This window comes from Morone saxatilis, unplaced genomic scaffold (genome assembly GCF_004916995.1).
Source record: "Morone saxatilis isolate NCDOM2014 unplaced genomic scaffold, NCSU_SB_2.0 Contig23, whole genome shotgun sequence".
NCBI lineage: Eukaryota > Metazoa > Chordata > Actinopteri > Moronidae > Morone > Morone saxatilis.
In genome coordinates, this window is record NW_023339796.1 from 5657448 (window position 1) to 5682731 (window position 25284).

Sequence of the window (25284 nt, forward strand, 5' to 3'; positions counted from 1 at the left end):
CCATCATCCATCATCCATCATCCACCCTCACACCTCCACGTCACATCTACCCGTTACCACGTCCCCTTTTTTTTATCCCCCGTTCCTCTGCCCTGTTCGTTCGGGATGGTTCGTCTGTGTGTCTCATGTTGAACTGCTCACATCAAGCTCCACCATTGCCGCGCCCCGGCCTTACCTAACCCTGCCATTGTGCTACTGTGTCTCTGTCCGCTCTTCTGCTCGTAAGCCTGACTGTGACTCACATGGGGAAACAGGGAGAGACTAGCTGGCTGAAGGTACAGTAACACTTCACTGTGAGTGGAGCTCAAACTGCTTATCATGCTGCTAACTCAGACTCAGCTGAATCATAACATAATCATTACATAGCCTCAACTCGTGCTTTTAAAAATATATTGGCACCTTTTTTTTTTTAACGTTTTTTAAGTGAAGAGTTAATTTCCAGAATATATTTAGTGTCTGTGAGTTAACGTAATTTCATGTCTCTGTACTTCTTATTGATCTACCTGTAAGATCTAGTCTTGCTTTAATAGTAACACTTTACTTTTGGCATTTAGAAGCAGCATATATTTAATAATACATTTAATAAACATATATCTGTAAGCATATATCGAGACATTTTAAAGTGTTAATGTGCAGTATTTTCAAAAATTCGAACTTTGAAGACATATTTTACAGTATAACAACATTATCTGTTTACAAAGATATATTATTAAACAGTTATATCAGCTTACAACTACATTATATATGTATATATACTTATATAATGTGTCTCATTTTGGAATAAAACCCTTCAGATCTCTATTTTGTTTTCTAGATGCCAAATGATAATGTGGATACCAGATTTAGCACACGCAAAGAGGGATTTAAAAGGAATAATGTACATATTAATTAAGAAAAAGAGAAATTATTTAATTATATTGTTAGCATTCCTGATTATTAACATTGAATTGATTACCGCTTTTCACAGAACTGATTATTTCTCTCCCGTTTGTTGTTTGATCTTAGTTTTAGTTTAAAACATTAGCCAATTAGTCATAGAGGTCTTTAATGAATGAAACATTCCTTGGACATTAGCTGTTTGGTATTCTGAGGGGTCTTGGTGACCCTCCACTGACTGTACAGACTTTTAATTATATTGGGTTTCATTAATTTCATCCAGGGACACGGCCGGCCAGGAGAGGTTCAACAGCATCACATCAGCCTACTACAGAAGTGCCAAGGGAATAGTGCTAGTGTACGATATCACAAAGCAGGAGACCTTCGACGACCTGCCCAAATGGATGAAAATGATAGACAAGGTATGCAAACAGTCAGACTGCTGGAAATCTGTGGGTAGCTATATTTTTATTAAAGGTCTCATTAGATGAAATGTGCCAGCTCCTGTCAGAAAGTGTGTTTCTGTGCAATGTTTCTGTGGTTGTTGTGTTTAGTTTACTCTTGTACAGTCACAAAACAGTTCCTTGGATTCTGCCATTTATCTGCCAGCAAGGTTTGCATGAAAATGTAGTACAATAACAACCCACCCATACAACTCCCTCATATCCACCCTTCAGTTTCTGCCTTTGTTTTTAATCTCTGGCAGCGGTAACATGAGCTAGAGGTGTTTTTTTAAGATAGCACTTGGCAGAAACACTATTTTAATTATAGCCCGACTGATGGGCCAATACTGATATTAATATTTATATATATCTTAACACAACCAATTACATAAATAAACATTTTTGGTAGTGTTTTCACCAAGAAATGTGCTGGGAAGGAAATTTTACACTTTTATTTTACAGAACGGTGACAGTTTGAGAACAGATCTTTGGCATTTTTCCATAATTAAATTCCTTGTTACTTATCAGCTAACATATTCCGATACTGATATCTGTACAATGAGCTGATTATCGGTAGGGTTAGAGTCCCAAGTTAGTCTGGGAACCAGACAAATCTGCCCAACTCATGATGTTTCCTTTGCTTTGGCAAGATTTACATTTGCAAATTAGTCTGACCAGCTCCAGGCGGTTTAAATATATTCATTTTAAAGGGGGTGGTGCATGTGATGACTCCTGACTGTGACACATTTATTTGCCTTTTTGTTATGTGTACGTTCATTTTCAATACACGGAGGACAAAATAGTCACATTTCACTTATTTATTCAGCTTACATCACAAAGAAAAACACTTGAACGCTTGTGTTCAATTGTACTTGTATCCTTCAAACACTGCTAAAGGCTCTGTGCTGTAAATCGTAGGCAGTTTTTATTATGCTGTGACTGTGAGCCAAATAAATAAGTGAAATGTGAGCATTTTGTCCTTGACTTGAACACTGGAGAAGTGTTACCTTTTCATATTTTTTGTAACACTGACTGGATTTTGGCTGTAGCACTCCATAGAGAGAGAGAGTGTCCCACCTTATTACTCGGAAATGGATCAAACATTAAAGCAAATTATGTCCTTATAGTCCTGTCATAGTTATAGCTCCTTTACTGTAGCTTTATAGGTATAATTAACCAGAGTGAAGCAAAAAGTTGCAACGTTGCCAAATCACTTGTCAAACCCAATGTGTAAGAAAATGTCTATTTTTTTAGAATGACAACCTTAATCTATAATTTTTATGAAGTCTTTATTTAACTGCTGTACTATAGAAGCAGTTTTCATGGTGACTGTGTGCTAAAAAGATTAAATCCCAGTAATCTGTTTTGACTTTAATGAAATGGGAGGTTGATGATATCCTGATCCTGACGTGTCTCCTCTCTGCTTTCTGTTTTGTGTCAGTACGCCTCAGAGGAAGCAGAGCTCCTTCTGGTCGGGAACAAGCTGGACTGTGAGACTGATCGTATCATCTCCAGACAGCAGGGAGAGAGGGTACATTCAACACACAAATCCTCCCGTTCAGCAGCATGTCACAACACCACATGTCCGGTTTCTATGAATTTGAACAGATCAGAGTATCTAAAAGAAGACCGATGTATTGATGTGTATTATGAACAGAACATCTTGACAATTCAGCCACAAATTATAGCAGAAAAATACTAAATAATGCAGAATGTAGATGTGGATTGTCTTCGAACATGGACTCACTGATCTCCTGCAGAAACGGACATTACGTGTAGCATTACAGGGTGCTCATCCTAAAATTCCATCAAATCTTTCTGTGTTGTTCATCTTAGTTTTCTGCTACAGTTGTTCTTTGCTGACATTGAGCTTTGAATTGTGTTACAGTTTGCTTCTCGAATAAGTGGAATGCGCTTCTGCGAAGCTAGTGCAAAGGACAACTTTAATGTCGACGAGATCTTCCTGAAGCTTGTGGATGACATCCTTAGCAAGGTTGGTGTGTTACCAGTAGAGGCGGACCAAACCTTTTGTTTTGAGGTTGATAGCAGAATCGATATTAGAACATTAAGTGTTTATTGATTGGACTTTTGTTATCAGTGCCTTTCTAGTATTTTGTCTGTGGAGGTGCAGTCAGACCCGGTGAAATTTACTCACATGATGTGGTCAAAAGCAGGTGGGACAGGACTGGAAGCCAATGTATTTCACCGTTTTTCATTGAAACGAATCGGGAAGTGTAAACCTACTCTTATCAATGTTCTGAGATTTAGGTTGGGACATTGTTCATATTTTGCCTTTCACACATGTAGCACACAAACAGGAGATCGTTTGTGTCAGTTGGGTAGAGCGTGCAGGAGGAGGACTCGTGATTCATTTTGCATCTCAAAAAACCTGACTGACAGAGAATAGTAGTAGAAACGGAGGTCAGCGTGACTCCAGTCTGTCTGCCCGACAGGAGAGGTAGTGTGGTGGAATTGTATAACTGAATTAGGACCAGGAAGCACATTTTTACTTTCTCTGACTGTGGAATTACAACTGAAGAAGAAAGGCATTAAAACATGAGGTAGAATGAGACTCATGTGATATTGAATTCTCCGGACAGTGACCTCCTCTAGTCACACATGAGCTCACACAGACTTTGGACTCCAGAGCTGGCAGAGATTAATACGTTTAATGTTCAGTGCAACTGATTCAGCCATACAGCTCCTCTGGGTAAAGTCTACATAAGTTCAGGGTTTCACTCAAAAAGTCACTGTGGCTGTCAACTGTAAAAATACAATGCGTCTTCTTTTCTGACTTGTCCCTTGTTCCTGATCCAACAGATGCCTCTGGAAGTTCCCAACAGGGAGCTTTCCAACAGTGTCCTGTCTCTGCAGCCTGAACCGGAAGTGCCTCCGGAGTTGCCGCCTCCCCGCATGCGCTGTTGCTGAGAGTCCGAGTACCCCCCCCCATCCTTTACACACACACACACACTCAGCTCACACATGCAGAGTACCAATCTGGCCACCAAGGGGCAGCAAACAGCAGCAGTTTGGATTTATTGACTGCTGATGTAAAGATGCATGGACTCTCTTAACAACTAGTATTATTATTATTTCTTCTCCCGTTTTCTAACTGTACACTATGACACGTACTACACTAACACTTAGGCCTGGTGAATCACCCACTTCCTACCAACACTTCTGTCTACACTTGACCCCAGACTACCTCATTCCCCCTGAAACGTTTAGGCTAGCTGTGCCCCGCAGGTGCCTTCGAGGTAGAGAGCCCTCTGGTAGCAGTTGCACATTTACAAGGAGGAGGATTATTGAGGGCCTTACAGCTTGTTCTCTTTAAAAAAAAATAGTCCTTACACATACTGTACATTAAGTTTGACATTGTCTGAGTTGCCCCGATGGTCTGGTATCTCTGCATTATCTAGCTTACAGAAAAAGGGATAATAATCTCACATCTCTTCGGCTTAGTTTAAATTCTGGGTCTAGGTACAGTAGTTTTATACTCTTATTAATAGATATTATTACCAAGTTGACTTGAGGTAAACACAAAAGCACATGATGTAAATACGGTGTGTTGCTGTAATGACTGGACAAGGTGCAAGAATTTCTTGTAGCCAGCAGTAGGCGGGGTTGTGTGGTGGTGATCATATCAGTTTGTATTCCTTTGCCTTAAGGTATTAAAGCGGCTGGAGCGGCTCAATTTCACATTTGTATAAATCGTAATGTTTTGCACTACAATCCATCTTTACCTAGTTAAGCTGACATGTAGAAGAAAAAAAGAGAAAGCACATGACTCGTAGTTTAGCGCTAGTGAAGATCAGTGTTGCCTCGGTTAGCGGCCGCTCTCAACTCTTCCATGCCCCGTTGAAGAGTGAGTGGGATTGGTGTTTTCACAGGGGGCATTCTCTGTGTGTGTGTGTGTTGCTGGCTTTTTTAGAGGAAACATTAAGTAGTTAGTACACACACACTCGCATATAGTTTTGGCCTTTTGGTTTTGTTACTAATCTTGCAAAGTTGTTTTTATTTTTTGTGTTTTTTTTCCTCTGAATTCAGAAACAGCTGAGAAAAGAATGTGTCTCCTCTTTTTATGGGGGGGAAAAGTGCAGGAAGGTTTGTTATGTTTTTGAATGACTCAGGAAACTTTGATTCAGCTCATATCTGCTCATGTTGACAGGCTTTTTTACTGTAGACTTGATTTGAGTTACATAGCAAATAAATAACATCTTTATAAAGATACTACTTTTTAGAGGAGGTCAGCTGTTTTGAGTTTATGATTTGGGGCAGTTTGTTACAGACCAGTGTGGAGACATCCCATCACTTGCACATTTAAAAACAAACTAGGCTATGCATGTTAAGCCCTCCGGTGTTCATAGACATTAATAATCATTTAATTCTTCCGTCTTTTTTTGTTTTTTGTTAAATGAATGCAATATTAGCAATGTAGCACTGTGAGTGTTTCTGTTATTGTTTTTACATGTTGAAGTAAAAGCCCGAGTCTTGAGGATGAGGATGAGGAAGGACGAACCCATTCAAAGGACCTGATTTAAAAAAAACTGACTGTTTTTGGTTAAAATTGGTTCATTTTACTTTCTGTTGAAGTTTTATGTTGATGTCAAGCTTTTGTGGACTTGAACTGGCACATTATGTATTCTAACAAATGAATAGTTTTCATACCACAATAAAGATGTTGAAAATGTGAGACCTTCACTGACATCCTAGCACATCAATAAGATCATCAGCCAGCAAACGACCTGCGCACACAAATTATCTGCAACTTTATCTCTCTCTTGTGTTTTAAAATTGAAAAAAAAACATCTTTTGATGTTGTTTTGGAATCAAACCATTCATTTGTCCCTCTGACTTTTAGCATTTGGCACTAACCCCGTGGTCTCTGTTTTAATAACCAAGCCTTATTACTACTCAGTGTTTTAAATATACATTTTAAACAATGCTTTTATTTTGAAATGTGTATCCTTTAAAAGATGGAAGACTGTACTTTGTATTAAAACCTGTTATAAGTCTTTGAAAAGTTTTCGGCATGTTTAAAGCGGATTTGTGGTATTTATAACTTGTGGCATTCTTGAACTAATGAAATGCAATTAAAGATATCTATATTTATTACCAGATTATGGCTTTTATTTTAATGTTTTGAGTGGATTCCAGGAATATGTTGTTTTTACTTTACATTTTACAGATCATAAATATTAGATTGGGGTCTAAAACCATTGATCTGACTTAGAGACACTGACTTATAAAGTGAGTACCTCCTGAATCCATCTTTCCACCTCATGTGAAGGTGCTCAGTAGCCAATTTTGTGTGTGTGTGTGTGCGTGTGTGTGTGTGTGTGTGTGTCATTAGGGCATGCGCACCAAAGCGTGTCAGACCTGGTCCCAGAGAAAACAAGGGGTGTGCTTGGGCGCTTGTAAGAGGCAGCAGCGCATGCGCCCCGCAGAAAATCACGGGCGTCGAGCCTCACCGCAGCGATTGCAGATCTTACATGTCAGATAGGAAAGGAGTGGGAAGGGGGTACGAGACACGGGGGGCCCAGCACTCACAGCCCGGTGTTACAGAGGGATGGAGACCCGGTGTGCGGGAGGAGGAGGAGGAAGAAGGCTGATGTGACTTTTTCTTTCCAACTTAAGCCTTTACGAGCCCTGTCTGCAGATGCAACCTGTCCGTCATCCCATCCTTCCCAGTAATCCCCCTGTTTTTATATATATTGCAGCGTTTCCTCCAAAGGGTGGCTACAGGCAGAGGGGACTACAATGACAACCTGGTGAATGCAAACGAGACGGAGTAAAAAATCATCCAGCACAACGCAGGATGCGCATCCCCAACCCGACAAGGAAGAAGCAACCTGGCTGTTTTTCTGCTGTCGCATGTCAGAGATTTTCCGCGGTGGTGTTGTGGATTGATCGTTTCCTTCATCGCCCTCCTGCTGCCGGTGTCGGTGTATAATGGAGAGCTCCAATGGCTCTGGCAGCGACACCAAACCGCAGAACCACCAGTTGGAGAAGAAGAGACTGAACCGAGCGCCTTCCCCGGCCAGACCTTTCCTCAAGGATGTGCACTCCCGCTCCACCAAACCACCTGCCATCGTACCAAAATCACCCAAACTCAGCAAGCAGCAGCAGCAGTCTGCCACACTGCCCTTGGCCCATCCGAACCGCAGCTCCAGGCGCAATGCAACCGGGTCGAAAGAGAAACTAGCCTCGGCCAAAAGTAACACCAAGTCCTTCGTGGCGAAAAAGCTCACAAAGGTGCCCCAGCATGCAGCAGCCGAGCCCAAACCCGCCAGCATCAAACCGGACAGCACCAGCAGTCCGATCCTCGCCAAAAGCAAGAAGGGGAAACTAGCCTCAGGGTCTCCGGGCCCTCTCAGCCATGGATCCCCGATCCGGGTACCGACCGGAGCGCCTCTCGGCCGGGTGAGCCAGACCGACAGCAGCTCAGACCTGTCAGACTGCCCGTCCGAGCCGCTGTCGGACGAGCAGAGGCTGGCACCGGCCGCTAGTAGCGACGCCGAGTCTGGTACCGGCTCTAGTGACCGGGATCAGCAGCTGGGAGCCGATAATCCGCTGCGGGCAGAAGCGACCGGAGCGGCTGCCGCTGCTGATGCTCCGTTGCGCACAACCGAGGCTTCCGCCGCCAAGGGAAGCATGTCTCAGGCTCAGCCCGCTCCGGGGGCGCACGGAGAGAAACACAAGCAGGAGAAACCCTCATCAGGCGCACAATTCAGACTGCCAGGCACCAAGAATGTAACTGAGGAGGACCTGCTGCGGGAGGTGGAAGATTTGAGATCTGAAAACGACTACCTCAAGGTATGGCGACGTTATCCCGACAATTTACAGAGCAGACTAACGTGGCTGCTGCTGTGTGTGTGTGTGTGTGTGCTTATTTGTTGCATAAGGTTTTTTATATAAACACCTAATTCACAAAATCTACATCTGAAGAGACATTTTATGGTTTGCAGGCTGGTTTAGTCCAGAAACAGCTGATTCCCAAAGAGGATCCAAAACTGTCTCTTTACAGGACAGTCTGGCATCACCTGTTTGTGTCCTTGAGCAACTTCCACCTGCTCACTAATTGAAGACATAATCTGAATGTATATATGTTATTATAATCTAAGCAGCTCCTTTAATGCCCAGCTGTCATCCCCATGAAGTCCTTCTGTCAGCTCTTCATCCATCATGTCGTCTTTTTTAACCTTTCCGGGGCTTCCCCTGTGGATTTGACCTTTTATTGATGGGAGTTTTATTGATGGGAGTTTTATTGATAGTAGCTCCATAATGTTGTGTCCTTAGACCTCCAGTTTTTTTTTTTTTTTACATCACTTCTGTCAAGTCCTCAAACTCTATTATGACAGAAATACTCAACAATTCACCCTGCTCCTCTCTCCTTCCTCCTTCCTTCCTCCTCCTCCTCCTCTGTTGCATTTGGGACACTGAGAGTAACATCGTCTCCATCTAATGATGTGAGCAGATTGTCCTCAGGGATGCACAGTCGTTTTTTAATCAGTGTCTTGTTTGTCAGCCGTCTATTTTATCTATTGCAGGAGGATCCAGCTTTGAGATATCATGCAGGATCCCCTCCTCCCTCCCTCCCTCCCTCCCCCTTCTTCTTTAAGTAGGCTATCCCCATAAGTTGGGGAGGGGAGGCAAACAGATAATGCGGCAAACAATCTTGCAGTTTTTTTTATTTTGTTGTGTTATTTCAAACTTGATCACGCATGTCTGTGTGTGTGTCTCTCTCTCTTTCTGTGGCTCGTTGGAAACACAAGAGAGTTAATCAGCTTTACTGGCTCTGGCTGTAATGGCTTTATCCCACAGGACTTGATAACAGTCAGATGTCCCATGTGTGTTGGGTTCAAACGCCCTCCTGCCTGACTGTCAGTCTGCCAGCTGGGACTCTGAGGTGAACTCTTCCCCCAACCACCACCATCCCCCGTCCCCCAATGCCCCAAAATGTCTCTGAGGCCCCACCACCGCCTCCTCTGCTACTCGTGGAAAAACACATTCATTGCATTTATTTTTATTTTGGCTCCTTGAAGTTTTATTCCAGATTATATTTCAGATATTTTTGCTTCTTTTGCACAAAGGGGAAAAAAAGAAAAGATGACAGAGGTCATAATTAGATTTTAATCCATACCAAGAAAATGATCTTTAGAGCTGCAAATATTGGTTGATTAATCGGTTAGTCCATCGATATAAAATTAACTATTCTGATTGAAGTTAATTAGATTTTTTATTTAATATCCTTGTAAATTGAAGATCTTTGGATTTTGGACGTTGGTTGGACGAAACAAAACATTTCTATATGTCACTCTCAGATCTGAGAGCTTGTAATAGACATTTTAACTGTTTTATTGATGTAAATTGATTTTCTTATGAAGCAATTAATCGATGAATTGACAAAATAATCTTCAGATGAATGAGATACTCAATATTCATCAATAATGAAGGTAATCGTTAATTGCAGCCCCTTTATTTTCATTATCGGTTAATTTGCTGAATACATTTTGATAATTAAAGGTGTCTCATGGTCTGTAATAAGTTCCCATCATGACGTCTTCAAAATGCTTTTTTCCCTAAGAAATTGTCCTAAACCCAAAAGATATTTGTGATAAAAAACAAAGAAAAGCAATAAAATTTTACATTTTAGAAGCTGGAACCAGCACATATTGGGCATTTGTCCTTAAAAAATGACGAATAACCGATTATCAAAGATTTTGTTAAACGATTGTTTGAGTAATTTTTCATCCGCTGAGTTCAACTTCTCAAACGTGAGGATTTGCTGCTTTTTTTTAGTTGATATAAAATTGATTATCTTTGACTTTTGGTCTGTTAGTTGCTAAAAACAACATAAACAACCTATATGAAGACGTCCTCTTGTGTTCTGAGAAATTGTAATGAGCACATTTTTACTTAAGACTAACATTTGATCATTAATCGAGAAAAATAACCATCAGAAAATCATCATTAGTTGCAGTCTTTCCTATGTCACACTGTGAATGAAGTCAGGAGCAAAAATATTAGTTTTCTAATTAATTACAGCAGCTGTTCAGTAGAGATATCCACAGTTAACACCCTTACAGAGAGACTCTCCGTGTTCTCTCCATAAACATCAGTGATATTCTCTAAATGTTCCTGCTCCCAGGATGCCTTTCTGCCTCTGGCTCTGCTTTTAACCTGGCCATCGATTGGGCCGACCCTGTGCGAGGTCATTAGCTCCTTCCTCCTGGGCCCTCCTCGGATAACAACGGGCTCTGTGCTTTTTCTAAATGAGGATAGATTTGGTTTTCATTAATTGACACACACTGTTCCCTTCAGCATCCCAATGTCTTTTCATTAGGTGCCAGTCAAACCTTCGGAAAAACGCTCCCAGGGGAAATCTACTGAGCAAACTGATTCCTCAGGATGGAGCCAAACTTATACCCCAGAGGTTACACGAACAAACTATCGTAGTACTACGGATAAATCTGTCTCTTTTAACCTTTATTCAAGCCCGGGTTGCTTCATGCTGATGGGAGATGGGGAATATGAATACATCCAATCCAAGAGATAAGATGCTTAGAGCCAGCTAGTGTTGTTACATCATCAGTACTAAGAGTACTTGCATTACTGGAACTCGTATATAATCATGTAAAAAGTATTAGCATAATCTACAAAGATATATTATATTGTATCTCGTTTATAAAACCGCCTGAAACTCCTTCTGTGACTTTATGTTGTTGAATTGGATAAATTTAAGCACCTCACATAGTCCCTGTGCTGTTATTGAAATGTGTGTGACAATCAGTGTTCATGTTAACTTTGTTTGGAGAAGTAGAGATACTTCATTACTGTACTTCAGTAGTTTTTTCAGGTATCTGTACTTAACTTGAGTATTTATTTTTAAGTTTTTACTTTTACCGCCTACAGTTTTTACACAAATATCTGTATTTTCTGCTCCCTATATTCTCAAAACAGGCGCGTTACATTAGTTTTAATGCATCTGAGGGGAATTATCAATTATTATTATAATTTTTTAATCTTCCCAGCATCACACATCACATATGTAATGTGCTGAAAATGCTGAAAACGTAACAAAACAAAACAGACAAGAGAGGGAGACGTGACCCTATTTGAAGTGTTTGCACAGAAACCGCAGGTACAAATGTTCTACAGAGAAACCAAGAGAGTACTTTTATGTACTGTTATATATTTCAGAGCCTGCATTTTTTCCACTTTTACTTGAGTAAAGAAGTTGAGTCCAGTTTTATTCTGGCTGGAAACCTTTGTCACCCCGCTCTGTCTGCTCCCTGATTTCTGTGGTCCTCTGAAGTCACTCTCAATAAAGAGGAAATATATGTTAGATCAGTATTTCTGACATATCCATGGCCTTCCTTAAGCCCAGGTGGTCGTTACGGTACGACCCTGTTTTTCTCTGTCTGGCATCACTGTCAGGTCAGACTTTCCTCCTGAATGACACCTTTGCCCATGACGACTGGATTTTCATTAAATCCAGTGGATATTTGAGGAATGGATGAAGATATTTGGTGAACGCCTTGACCTTTAATCTAAACGCTCAAACCTTCTGCTTGTACAGAAGAAATATTCAAATCTATTGTCGGGCAGATTGCCACAAACCCATTCCTGCTCTCTATTAGCTCACAGAAACCTCCAATATATGTTTTTTTGTTATGCATATTAAATGCACAAGACTGAAAACGCACAGACATACGTGTAAATGGACAGAAAGAGCTAAAATGTAATTTATTTTGTGGATGCAGATAACTGTATATCTTTCTATGTTGATGATCCTGTGTTGTTTCTCTAAAATCACCCTCAAGAAAAATTCCTTTCAACTCACTTCTGATTCGTAACTTACAAGTAGTTTCTGCTGTTTGCAAAACAGAATGATAACATTAAAACAGCATTTTAGCATCAGCACTACTTGCAGCATGAGTTATACTATAGTAAATGAGGGTTATACTACAGTTAATGAGGGTGATACTACAGTTAATGTGGGTTATACTATAATTAATGAGGGTTATACTACAGTTAACGGCACAAATGTTAGATATGAAGAATATGATTGATTATCGTAGTGTGGAAGTGGTATCGAACCTAAATTTCAGGCTCTGCATTCCTGCGTGTGTCTCTCAGGATGAAGTGGACGAATTGCGGGCGGAGATGGAGGAGATGCGGGACAGCTACCTGGAGGAGGAGGTCTACCAGCTGCAGGAGCTGCGGCGGGAACTGGACCGCTCCAACAAGAACTGCCGCATCCTGCAATACCGTCTGCGGAAGGCCGAGCAGAAGAGCCTGCGGGTCGCACAGACCGGCCACGTGGACGGAGAGCTTCTTCGTAGTCTGGAGCAGGACTTGAAGGTCTGTGAGAGTGTTTTTCATGCGAGAATATTTCAAGTAACCCTCCAGAATTGTATCACTGTAATGTGTTAAAGCTTTAAACAGAATCTTAAAGATACTAAAGCTTCCCACTGAACCCGGACTAATGAAATATATATTTTTCAACAGGGTTAGAAGTTTTAATAAAGTGGTGACCCACAGCACTTTTCCAGTGTTGGAAAAACCACTGAAAACAGTATGATTCTAAAAGAATAACTGATCTGCCATAAATCCAATGTGGAGATACTTTTCTGCTTCAACTAACAATTCTTTTCATTATCGATTAATTAGCTGACAGTGAAGAGTGTGAAACTACATCATTCTTATACATTCTCTAATTGGGCTAGTCAATTAAATAATAGTGAAATTAAAATAGTGCTTTTCTGGGGTTAGGAATAACTGCTGTAGTGCATAAAATGCCAAAAATGTGAGCATTTCCAAGTTCCCAGACCCTAAGGTGACGTCTTTTAAACTCAACAGACCAAAACCCCCAAAGATATTCAGTCTACCAATCATTACAGCACTACACTGTTTTATTATAGTGTTTAAATCAGCTACAGGTGACAGGATTATTAATCGTTTTAGTGAGTTTTAACACAGATATCTGCTGGATATACTAGTCTAACACTGTTCTGTATGGACAGAGAACTCCATAAGTAATAGTAGTAATTTGGACAGTGACACAATGTTTGTTATTTCAGCTCTGTACACCACCACTGTGGATTTGAAATAAAACAATTAGTGTGTGCTTTCAGTTCAGACTTTCAGTTTTAATTTATGGGTATTGACAGCAACATTGGGCAAACCGTGAAGGAATTACAACCCCACATTTCAGAGTACCAAAAGTAATAGGACAAATTAACCCTCAACTTAAAGCTGAAAGTCTGAACTGAAAGCACACACTAATTGTTTCATTTCAAATGTACAGAGCCAAAATAAAAAAAATGTCTCACTGTCTAAAATACTTACAAGGGTGACTGTGCTTAGATGTGAGCTCATATACAAATATATAAATGGTGTATCGTGTGTTTAAGGCACATATTATGAAATATTCATGTGCCCGTTTTGTTTTATCAGTTTGAGCTGTATGTGTTTGTTCTTGAACATATCTGTCCCCGTGATCTCAGGTGGCCAAAGATGTGTCGGTGCGTTTGCACAACGAGTTGGAGAGCGTGGAGGACAAACGCAGCAGAGCTGAGGATGAGAACGAGCTGCTCAGGCAAAAGATCATTGAAGTGGAGATTTCCAAACAGGCGCTGCACAACGAGCTGGAGAGGACCAAAGAGGTGAGAGGATAACAGCGAAGATGTTTGTGATATGTTGCTGCTCATGGGAAAAGATTTGCTTTCATCCGCACACAGCACTGTGTTTTGTCTCAGTGGATGCTAATTGTCAGAAATAACATCATCTTGAGAATCTGTTTGGAGCCTAGTGGTTAATGAATGATGAGACCATTATGGAGCGTTGAGAGTGAGTTGTGGTAGAGAGAAGCAGTAAATATGACATCTGTGCTTTATGTGGTTATTAAAAAAACTAGTGTTGGTGGCTGTGCAGCTCACACAGGATGAATCTCCAGCCTGTGATATGCTAGTCGGTATCGTGGCCTCATAACTACCTGCATATAAACCAGAGGAAATCTCAGTTAATGTGATGCTATTTCAGATCAATGGCGATCACCGGCCTGATCAGCAGGGTCAATCACTCAACCGCTCTGTGACAGCCCTTTCAAAACAATTGCTTTGTGCAATGATGTACAGACTATTTGAGCAACTACAACTATATGCAACTTATTTTTAATTCCAAAATATGAACATGGCCTTATTTACAGCTTAAATCTGGTAAAGCAGTTGCAGAAGAAATGGTGGTTGGATGCATCCACACTTTGATGCTGCTGAGTGCAGAGGTGGAAAGAAGAAGTACAGATACTCTGGTGAAAGTAAAAGTACTGATTCAACTATATACAGCCTCTGGAAAGTATATAAATGAACTTTTTACTTTTAGTTGGTTTCTCTGAAGCTGTTTCTGTGCAAAACTGAAACTTCAAATAGGGTCGAGTTTCCCCCTCTTTTGTCTTGTTGTGCGTTATATGCACCGGGTGTTGACATTGGGAAGGTGTGCACTGATGCAAAACAAAATTATAATGATCAATAATTCCCCTCAAATCCATTAAAACTAAAGTACAGAGCCAGTTTTGAAAATGTATGGAGTAGAAAGTACAGATATTTGTGTCAAAATGTAGGAAGTAAAAGTAAAAAGTCAGGAAAATAAATACTCAAGAAAGGTACAGATACCTCAAATGAATACTGAAGTACATTTACCTCCCACTTGTGCCTGAGATTGAGCTACAGTACTACTCCATACTACCTGGTGTTGCTACCACCCCTCCCTGACAGACGAGGTGTGTTTACAAGGTAACCTCCAGGCTAAAGATGAAATCCAAGTCAGTTCCCATAATCGTCTGTCTGGAAAGAAGTTCAGCAACTTCTTTTAGCGAAGACTCTTTCCTCCTGCAGCAGTGCAGAGTTCAAGAGTTCAAAACTCAGCCACTCAATACCAGACCTTTTACTGTAATTGTTCTTTCTATTAGCATTGTAAACAGTCTGTTGGTCGGCGGTTTTTGCTGCCTTATTACTCCCTTTATTTACTACCTATGGTCAGTACATGTCTAAGCTACTGTAGACATGTCATATACTGTTATTTTCAGAATAAATTAAAAAAAGACTACTAAGAAATAAATCAAATAAATTAAATTAATAATTAATAAAGTACAATACATGACCCAGGACACAGATACAGTATATGCAGAATTACATTGTTTTTGTTTTTTGTCTGAAAGTTTTCAACACAAGGCAAATTAATTTAATGGATAGATGAGATGAGTCATTGTTTCATAAGAACAATTATGATTCGACATTTTTAATTGTGTACATTTTTAAAAAAAAGTACATTTTCATGGGGATTGTAGATGAATATGTTTTGAGTTTGGAGAGTACAGCTCCCATCCTGCTTTAGGCGATGTTAGCAGGAAGTGTAATGTTACCATAGAGTCATAAAGTTAGCAACGGGATACACCTGGGTCCCATTTTCGAACTTGAACCCTCGAAAGTTATCATTAGCTACTAGCAGTTGCAATGTAACTATAAATTCATATTGTCCTGGTTATTAGAAGCTCATATGATATATGCATTGTGAGTTTTGATGGTATTTTCACCCCATTTTACTACTATAGCTATAGAATTCAGACTTTTGTCTGTGACATTTTTGTGTCAACGTTACTCTTGTGTTGCTCAGTGGGGAGAGTATTTGTTCTGATAGCAGTGAAGTGAGGTTCTTCTTACAGGTAATAAGATGAGCGGAAGATATTCTCAGTGCTGCTTGGGTTCAGCTGCTTAGACAAATCGATTTTGACAGCAGGTAACATGCCGTCTGGCAACAAAGAGGAAGTAGGCTAATACCAGACCAGTCAGCATGGAGAGGTGGCTTTCCTTGGCAACTGACACTGTTTGTGTTTTACTGTCATCACGTGTGCTGCTGGTCTGATTCCCAGCTTGTGCCACAGTGACTCCATATGACCTCCACCACCTCTGTAGGTCTTCCATTGGTTGAGAATCTATATTCTTTATGACCTTAACTATCTGTGTTTGAGACGTTGTTGTTTTTAAAGGCAACTTATCAGCCCTCCTGACTGAGCTGCACACACTCGGACGGAGACAGAAAATCCATGTCTGGTGTGGATGTGCAAATACAGCAAATGCAAGTCGTTGTTGTTGTCGTTTGACACTTATAACCCCGTTTTGAAAGAAAATGATCGTCCAGCGGTAAGGCTGAAGTGAGAGGACGCTCCACATGAGGCGTTTTTTCCTTTGCACAGCAGTGATAGTATGTGTGGTGGCGTATGTGTAATGCATAGAAACACAGGATGACACAGACTGTCTTGTATACAGAGGAAGAGGCGAGGGAGGCTGAGACAGCGGCTGCTCCAAATGATTGCAGAATTTCTTGTGTCCCCCCGAGGTTTGTCCCAGAAAAACACAAGCCGTCTCTGGATCTGCACTTCGACATCACGTGACGCCACTACCTTACCAGAGGCGTGCGTTTATAATGCATCACCCCAATATTTTCATTTTTGCTGCACAGTTTCTTTGCCCAGGATTTTTCCAGCAGTTAATCACCATGTAGTCATTTCTGAAAGTCTTTTAATTCCCATGAAAATTCATAAAGCACAGCGGGCAACCCATTAGTTTTTTTTTTAAATTGTTGATAGCAGGGAGATGATAAGAGAGTTTACAAATATTTAGTGAGGGATGAGTTTAAATGGATGAGTCTGAGAATCTGCCCTCTGCTCTCGTAGTCGCTCAGATAAATCTCAGTGACAGGCGAGGAGGTGGAGCTGATAAGAATGTTGTTCAACTGGACTGAAGGGTTCTTCCTTTCCCTTTCTGCTTTAATAAGACTTTGTAAATTGTGACTCAGGTGTAGTGTAAAAGTGAAAAGCACAAAATCCTCCACACTCCTTTGGTTTTTTACTAGTTTTTAGAATTCCACCGGAGGCACCTTTGTCTTCTTCCATTTAGTTATTTTCATTATCTTTTACAGTCTTTTTATTGCTAAATGTAAATGGTAAAATACTTTCTAAATGCAAACAAGCTTCCTCAGTTACTTGCTCACCACCGTGGTTAAAAAGGGCAACTGACCTCAGATAGTTCAGGCGTCTCTGGCCTTTTAAAGCCCATCTCCTCCTGTCCCTCTGCCCGTTCTCTCTGCTATCAGAGGCTGCACAGTGTGATTCTGGCCCAGAGATTGGCACCCCTGCATGGATTAATCCAACAAGAAGGCCTGTTATAAAACAGCCCTGGCGTGTTTCGGTACACTCTGGTGGGAGGGGAGAGCAAGAGAGAAAAAAGACAAAGCGGCAGAGAATGGCTGTAATCAGATGGCTGTAGGCCCTGTCCGCCTGCGATACGACCACAGCTCCAAAGCTCATAGACCTGATATTAAACAGTTTAGGAGGGCTGGTTGACAGAACCCTCTGTTGATACAGTACTGGCCCAAAGAGCAAATTACAGCTGCTGCTTTTGTGTGGTCAGTACAAAGGCGAACAGCGATTGGTCGAGAGATTTTTCATTCCTCTGACATTTGAAGAAAGGCCCACTGATACGTGTAATGAAATGGAACTAATGAAATGTCAACGTGCATAACAAGAGCATCAGGTGATTTATTGGGTACTCTCTGTCCCCCCTGTGATAAGTTCATCTTTCATTACGGCAAAAGGATAATCCTTTGTGCTGTGCTCTTCCTCCTAAGCGAGCACCAGTTATGTCTTATGTCTGATTTGTTATTGACATACAGGAGCACTGACTGACATCAGATCTCATGAGGACAGAATACCACAAAGAAACTTAATCTACACATTTTGTAACACAGGTTGGAGGCACTCTCCTGCAATGGATGTGTGTTTACATTCACATGAGCCGACAGCTTTCATAGGGGCTGATTCTTAAAGGTCAGGGGCGGCTGTGGCTCAGAGGCAGAGTGGGTCGTCCCCCAATCGGAAGGTTGTTGGTTCGATCCCCGGCTCCTCCTGTCACGTGTCGAAGTATCCTTGAGCAAGATACTGGCAACCCAAATTGTGACTGGATTGCCATTTGAATGTGTGATGGATGAGTTAGCCTCTTCCCTGTATTGATGGACTTTGCCATCACCTGTAAGCACGTAGCTGGAAGCTTCTGATTGGTCGGAAGACTAGAAAAAGCGCTTCTATACATACTCAGGTTCATTTACTCTATTTTACCAAATTGTAAAGGGTTAGTTTCAATGAAAACGCAAGGTCTGGCATTATTAGGACAAGGACTTTCTTAAATGCCATTCTTGCGTAGGTCACAAACAAAATCCCATTCACCTCTGTAGTATTGGAGTGGATGCAGATATAAAAAAATATATAAGAAAACCTTGAAATGCAAACCAGCAATCTTGTTAACATGGTTAGTAGGGCTGTGACTAACATTATTTAATTAAAGATACTATATTTCACTTAGAGCCCAACGTTATATTTTAAAATTGCTTGTTTTGTTCAATCAACAGTCCAAAACACTTGATATTGAAAAATTTTAACAGAGTAGAACCTAAACAATAACAATAAAATGAATTTATTATCGACAGAAAAATAATCAGCAACTATTTCAATAATCTCAGTAATTGATTTATGATTTCAGTAATCTTTGAATCAAAAATAGTGTAAAAGTGCAGAATCTTTTCTTCATTCACCTAAGATATTTGGATTAAACAGACAAAATCAGCAATTTAAAGAAGCTCTGGGAACGTTTTACATTTTTTAGACTAAATGGTTAATTAATTAATTAAAAAAATAGTCAATAGATTAATTGATAATGCCTACCAGCACCTGTAGTTTGTAGTTAAACATTAACAAGCAGCACTGTTGTCTTGGCACTATTTCCATTTTTTTTCATGCATATAAAAATAGGAATGGAGGGTACCTCCAGGAGTTGCTCTAACCTCAAGTCTTTTGTTTTTGTGTTTCACTACTACAAAGGTACGAGAGGGGAATGCCTGCATTCTTAATAGATCACGTCGACGATGTCTGAGTGAAAGTCACTGCAGACATTTGTTCCATTTCAGAGAAGCCGATTCGTGCTCCTCGCTCACTTCTTCCTCACAAGATCTCAGAAGCAGAAACGTTGGCTTTTGAAGAATCTCCTGATTCTCGTCTTTTCATCTCAGCTTCTCACTTCTCCTTCATACCCCCCCCGCCCCATCCTCCCCTCTGCTGTGGTTCCCTGTTGGAGGAGTGTGAGGGAATCTCATTGACCTAGTTAATATCTTATGTCTGACTCTACCAATGGGAAGGAGAGCAATCGTGAGGAGAGGAGTAGCGCAGAGACTCTGCTGTGAGTCGAAATCTGCTGCAGTGACACGCGTCCATATAGAGCTTATCGTCGTTTCCCCATTTACATAATTGACAGGAGAAGGTGTTTTCTTATAAAATATTACTGTTATTCGGGTAAAAATCAGATGTTTAAAAGGTAATTTCTGTGTTGTACGAATACAACTGTTCTTGATTCCTAAAAATGTCTTAACTGGATGATAGTAATATATATATACTTATCTCAGGCTAAACCTGTACGGTGTGCCGCGAAGCATTTTAGAAGCAATGACATTGTCACCCTAAAGGCAAACTATCACAGACACAAAGCAAATAGGGAAATCATCAATTCTGCATTAAACCCTGGAGTGATGTGTTATAATTCTGAAGCTTGTTCCTTTGAAGTTGAAAAATTAAATGCCTCCTCTGTCTGAACATGCTTTTGGAAGTTTTTTTTAATTTACAGAACTATCAGAGCTGCCACTTTATAATCATAAAACATCCTGAAGCGTTTGATAGCAGAAATCAAATTGTGTTTTTTCCAAATCTTTAAATGTCTTCAGACACATCGAGGGAAATTTTGAAGCATTTCAAACAAACACAGATTTTAATACAGTCTTCAGAAATCTTGAGACTTGACTCATATTTCATTTTTGATTTTCAATTAAAGCTCCAGTTTAAGTATCAAAGCTAGTAACAGTTTGTAAAATTATAAAATATATTCAGAGGTTTTTTACAAACCTTTTGTACAAATTGTGGTTTATGTAAGCAAACAACACCTGGGAGCTGTTGCTTGTCCTGCCGACCGGACCCAAAAACAAGTTCAGATTGGTCTCTTTGTGCTGATTGTTTGAAAGATTTTTAAAAACCTCCAAAACTTTAAGACAAAGATAATCCAACAGCTTTGATAAGTTAACCACGACCCAATAGAGATTTGTTAGTATGCATACAGTATTTAATCTGCGGCACTACGATGAAACATACATGCAATTCCAATGGCGCAAATTAAAATAGCAAACATAGATGACACAGATGTGTAAAGGCCTGCATATTCTCCCAAACTGCAGACACCAGAGCGGCATTGTAGCTCTGCTTATACTATTTCCTGGAGTTCACTTGGAGGACATGTTCCCTTCAGTGTAGTGGCTGTGTGGAAAGTCTGCGCCTACTCAGAACACCCTCTGATGATGAAATAAACGTCACTTGGACCCTAGCGGACCCTCGTTTACTGGGAAAGTATAATTCCTACCATATGTTTACCACGATCACCATCTTAGTTTAGTGTGTTAGTTTGCTAACATTTACTAATTACCACTAAACAGTTTTGAATGTTTTTTAACCAAAGTGAATGTATGTTTGTATTTCATGGAGATTAATCCAATAGTTGTTTCATTTAAAGCCTCATGTTGGCACTAGAGGAAAAGTTGAGGGGCTGCCAAAATGAGCAGGATTCATCATCTGGGAACCAGGAATATCTGTACAAAATGTCATGGCAATTCATTGAGATATTTCAGGCTGGAATAAAGTGGTGGACCAACTGGCAGACAGACTGACACTAGCATGGCTAAAAAGCATTATCTCATCATCCCACAGTACACTGCTAAGCCTAACCTAGATCTGAGAGTAGCAGAACGTACACTGCGCCCATCAAAGGGTGGTTTCTTGGACACTTCTCTTCTCCACTGTAACAAATGGTATTAGCAGTTATATTTAGGGAGGTTGACAGCAGCTTGGCAGGCTGTAAGTCAGACTGAGTCATTGTGCTTCTCACCTCTCCTCCAAACACAGGGAACAGACAGGCATCAGAAAAATAGAGCCCCCAATAGTATGTAGGGGGCTATAGCCTTCAGTGAAATATAGTCCTCAACAAAACAGTTTTTGGCTTCGCCAAAGGTTGCGGAGTGGGAAGATGTCGGGTTTGATCTGAGTTATGCAGCTGAGTTATGTACTGCATGAGTTTGGAATCACTTGTGGTCTATTTTAGGGGGGAAAGGGGAAGTACTATTATTGATATTTCAATTTTAACCGTAGATCAAATGACTGTGTGTAAAGTGGCAAAGAGGCAAAGTTAGCAACTCACTGATGAACATAATGGAGCATTTAGCAATTAAAGATTTTTCTCAGGAGTTGGTGGAGTGAATGTTGTACTGTATATTAATCGGCATCAGAAGTTTGGCAATTCAGGGTTCAGTATCTTGCTCAAGGATACTTCAACATGCAGCAAGGGGGAGCTGGGGATCGATTAACCTTCTGATTAGTGGACGACCCGCTCTACCTCTGAGCCAAAGCCCCCCCAACAAAATATTGCCATTATCAAATAATCTACTGTACAGAAATGTTGGTGATTAAATAATTGGTTATTCTTTAAAATGTAGTAAAATGCATGAAAAAAGCTGTTAGAAGTAAAGTCTTTTAATTGCTTGTTTTGTCCAAGCAACTGTTCACAAACCAAAGAAATTCAATTTACCGTAATATAAAACAAAGTGAAGCAGGGGACATTTGCATTTTTTGCCAGTATAGTATGTGAGATGCATTGGTCAGGATGCCTCTAACTAAAAGCAGCACTCCTTTAAATCAGAACTACGATGATGTGAGCACCAGTTCTCGCCCAGTCACATGTTCACTGTCACCCCACCGGCTCTCTGTGTCAAAAACTGTGTGTACCCCTGTTTATAGACGAGACCACAGGGTGTGTGTGTAGAGTCAGTGAGGTCCACTGTTGTCTGGTGGACTAAAGGAGTTCATCTGATGTGGCAGGGGTCAGACACTGTGTGAGTCACAGAGGGTTGTCATCATGTTCTGGCCAGCAGCAGCAGGGTGATACAGGACTGCAGCAACAGGGATGTGTAGAGAAAGAGGGACTAAAGGACAATTCTACAGGCTGTCTAGTTCAGAAGAATATCATTTGTCATATAAAAAGAAAACCCTCAAAGCCTTTTTTGGAACTGGAGAAAATGAGTCCGTAGCTACTAGTATTAAAAGCGGTACCGAAAGCTGCCAATAACAGCAGGCAAACGCACACCCCTACAGTCTTTGCAGGTTCTAGTTAAGAAATTATCTTCGCAAAAACACACTTTGGGATTTAAATTTTTCCAATTTCAGACTTTATTTTATTTAGGGAAAGTTCGTAAACAGCGTCTTGTCTTTGAGCAACGTTTAACATTTGACAAGTTTGGCTTCTTTTGTTAAACTTGCATTAACTTATTTTTTGACCACCTGGGGGCAGCTCAACAAGTTCTAAACACAACACTGACGTATTATGTGATTTATGATTTTGGGCTATATAAATAAAATTTGACTGAAATCTGTTTTTGTCTCCACCAACTCCTGAGGGAAATATCTGGTTCTTCAGCTGCTAAATGCTCCTAAATGCTGCTTTTTCTGTGAAAACAGTTGCCTACTGCAGATGGAAATGAGGTTGATGAGAGTGGTGAGAGTGAACCAGAACAGCACAGTTTTGGTTAAAACCAAAACAACAAGCTGAAAGATGCTTAAATGTCCGCCATGTTGAACTGACATTTTACAGTAGGACAAACAAAACACTGGCTCTAGATTGGGCCATTTTGCATTTGCGAATTTCACAGCTTTGTTTCTCCTACACGCTTGGAAGGGGATGATGAGGTATTCAGTTGTTGCAACGTGCAACCTCTTTGCTAGATGCCACTAAATACCTTTAAAGTAAGGAAGGCAAAAATATATTATTTTGGTAATGATTCTAAAAACGCTGCGCTAGTATTGAAATTATAAAACTACCCAGCTCTACACATAATAACATAATTTTAAGTATTTCTAAAAAACTAGTTGATGCAGATTTGTAAGACTTGTTATTTTCAACAATTTGCTGTGCTTTTAATCCAAGAGCACATAAGCTCCCCGAAAAAGTACAGAGCTGTGCTTGGTCAAGCTTGCTGTATCCCTTTGAGTCCTCTATCATATTCAAAGTGCTCTATTTTGGGCAATATACTTGTCTTGGAAGTTGCATGGGCAAAAGCCCCTGAGCATTTACTGTGTTCCTCTATAGAAGTAGTGTGTATTTGAGCGATGTGGAGGCCTATAGACTTGTGCTTTCGTTTGAAGTGAACTGCGCTCGTTATATAAGGGATGAAAAGTGGAAGACTGGGGAGGCAGACAGAGGCTGGCACTCCCATCTCTCTGGGGTTGTATGTTGCATGCAGTCATGATTAAATGATGACTTCAGCAATAAAGACAGAGGCCTGCCTACACAGCTTGATGCACTCCCAGGCAAGACTTCATCAAAAGCTCTGACACCTTAGTGAATCTTCTTCCTCCTTCTACTTGCTCTCAATGGCTCTTCTTCAATCCCCTCTACCTGTCCTTCTTGTCTCTGCTATGCCATTATACACTTTAAAAAATCTCTTGTCCTACCACTTCTCCCTTTAAGCAGTCATTCATAAATCACCTGTTTAGCTTTCAACCTCTCTGTTGTTTTCTTTGTTCCTCTGATTATGACGCCAAGGAGAAGAAGAGTATCATCTAAATTGCAAAATAGTTAAAACTAAAAGTTTAATGCTGCTGTGTTAACATGTTTTGCATTATGCAGACATGTTAAACAGTCTGAAATTAATATTTAAACTTTATTGTTTTATGTTTTACAGACATGAGCCGTGTCCCAATTCCTCTTTGTTATCGTCAGCCAGTTTTTTAATAATATAGAATTCCTACTACTTCCAACAGGATTTGTGTAATCCCTACCACGACTGTTAATAAAAGGTTTGCATGTTAAACTGCATTGACTCAGTAAACTGTCAGCACCTTATAACTTCATACATACATACATATGGTTTCTCAGAATCCCTTCCACACTGTTCATCCATCTGATGTAAAAACACCTGAGTAGCAACACATAGATGTCACTGATTATTATAATAAATTGCAATACTAAGTGGTAACCTTTCATTTTAGGGTTTGCCTTCTTTTATAGTGAAGGGAAAAGCACAAAGACATTCAGCTCACCTAAAGATCCCACATTAGCCAAGTCCAAGGGCAGAATCTACTCAATTAAATCTGATCTTTCTAAAGATATCTTCTTCTCTCTGCTTCCACTGAACTGAGAAAATCTATGAGCCACATTTTTTGATGTTGGATAATTCCTTATTTTTTCATAGTAATAATCAGCAAGTGGGTCAACCGTGGCTCCAATTTCCTTTTATGCCTGTGATTCCTCTCAAGAATGTGGAGAAAAGCAGCAGATCAAGCTCAGCCGAGGGAGGAAAACCTCCACAGCTTCAGAACCACAGTAACAACTTAACTTTATCTGGTAGCTGTCACACCTACAGACACAAACCTCATGATATGAACCTCCATCTGGGCTGATAACAAGACCAGGTAATGACCATCTAGATTACTGCGGGCCTCTGCTGCCCCCTGAGCTCAGAGTTCGTTATCTTTTACAACCTTTTGTGGTGGCTCGGCAGTCCACTGGGCTTTGGTAATAACACAGCATTTCAAATCTCACTTTCCTCCTTTATTGGCTCCCCTCCTACCCATTTTCAAGACACAAAGACAGCATGTGTGCAGAATCGAAAGGCCCCTCCCTCTTATTACCAACCTATTGTGAACCTTTTGACACACACAGGGGGACAGTGAAGTACTGGGTGGCGGAAAGTGGCGTGGGGGTGAGGACGACCTCATTATCAGCCAGCTGGACAGCCCAGCTATCCAGTCATACCCCCCCCCCCC

At 40.6% G+C, this 25284-nt stretch overlaps 2 protein-coding genes across 6 annotated transcripts in view; both read left to right on the forward strand.

Moving 5' to 3' along the window:
- rab12 (RAB12, member RAS oncogene family) overlaps positions 1–6437 on the forward strand; it is a 9502-nt gene extending 3065 nt beyond the window's left edge. Inside the window, exons 3-6 of the mRNA XM_035670208.1 lie at positions 1160–1298; positions 2761–2850; positions 3208–3312; positions 4140–6437. Coding sequence (XP_035526101.1) covers positions 1160–1298; positions 2761–2850; positions 3208–3312; positions 4140–4247 — 442 coding nt within the window. The 3' untranslated portion in view covers positions 4248–6437. The remainder of the gene's footprint in view (positions 1–1159; positions 1299–2760; positions 2851–3207; positions 3313–4139) is intronic.
- Positions 6438–6754: 317 nt separating this feature from the next.
- LOC118334630 (microtubule cross-linking factor 1) overlaps positions 6755–25284 on the forward strand; it is a 65408-nt gene continuing 46878 nt past the window's right edge. For 4 of the 5 annotated variants that reach the window (XM_035670615.1, XM_035670617.1, XM_035670616.1 and 1 more), the window contains exons 1-3: positions 6756–8135; positions 12462–12686; positions 13832–13990. In XM_035670615.1, coding sequence (XP_035526508.1) covers positions 7272–8135; positions 12462–12686; positions 13832–13990 — 1248 coding nt within the window. In that variant the 5' untranslated portion in view covers positions 6756–7271. Of the gene's footprint in view, positions 8136–12461; positions 12687–13831; positions 13991–25284 lie in introns of all 5 variants that reach the window. The other variant, XM_035670619.1, reaches the window with a different exon arrangement.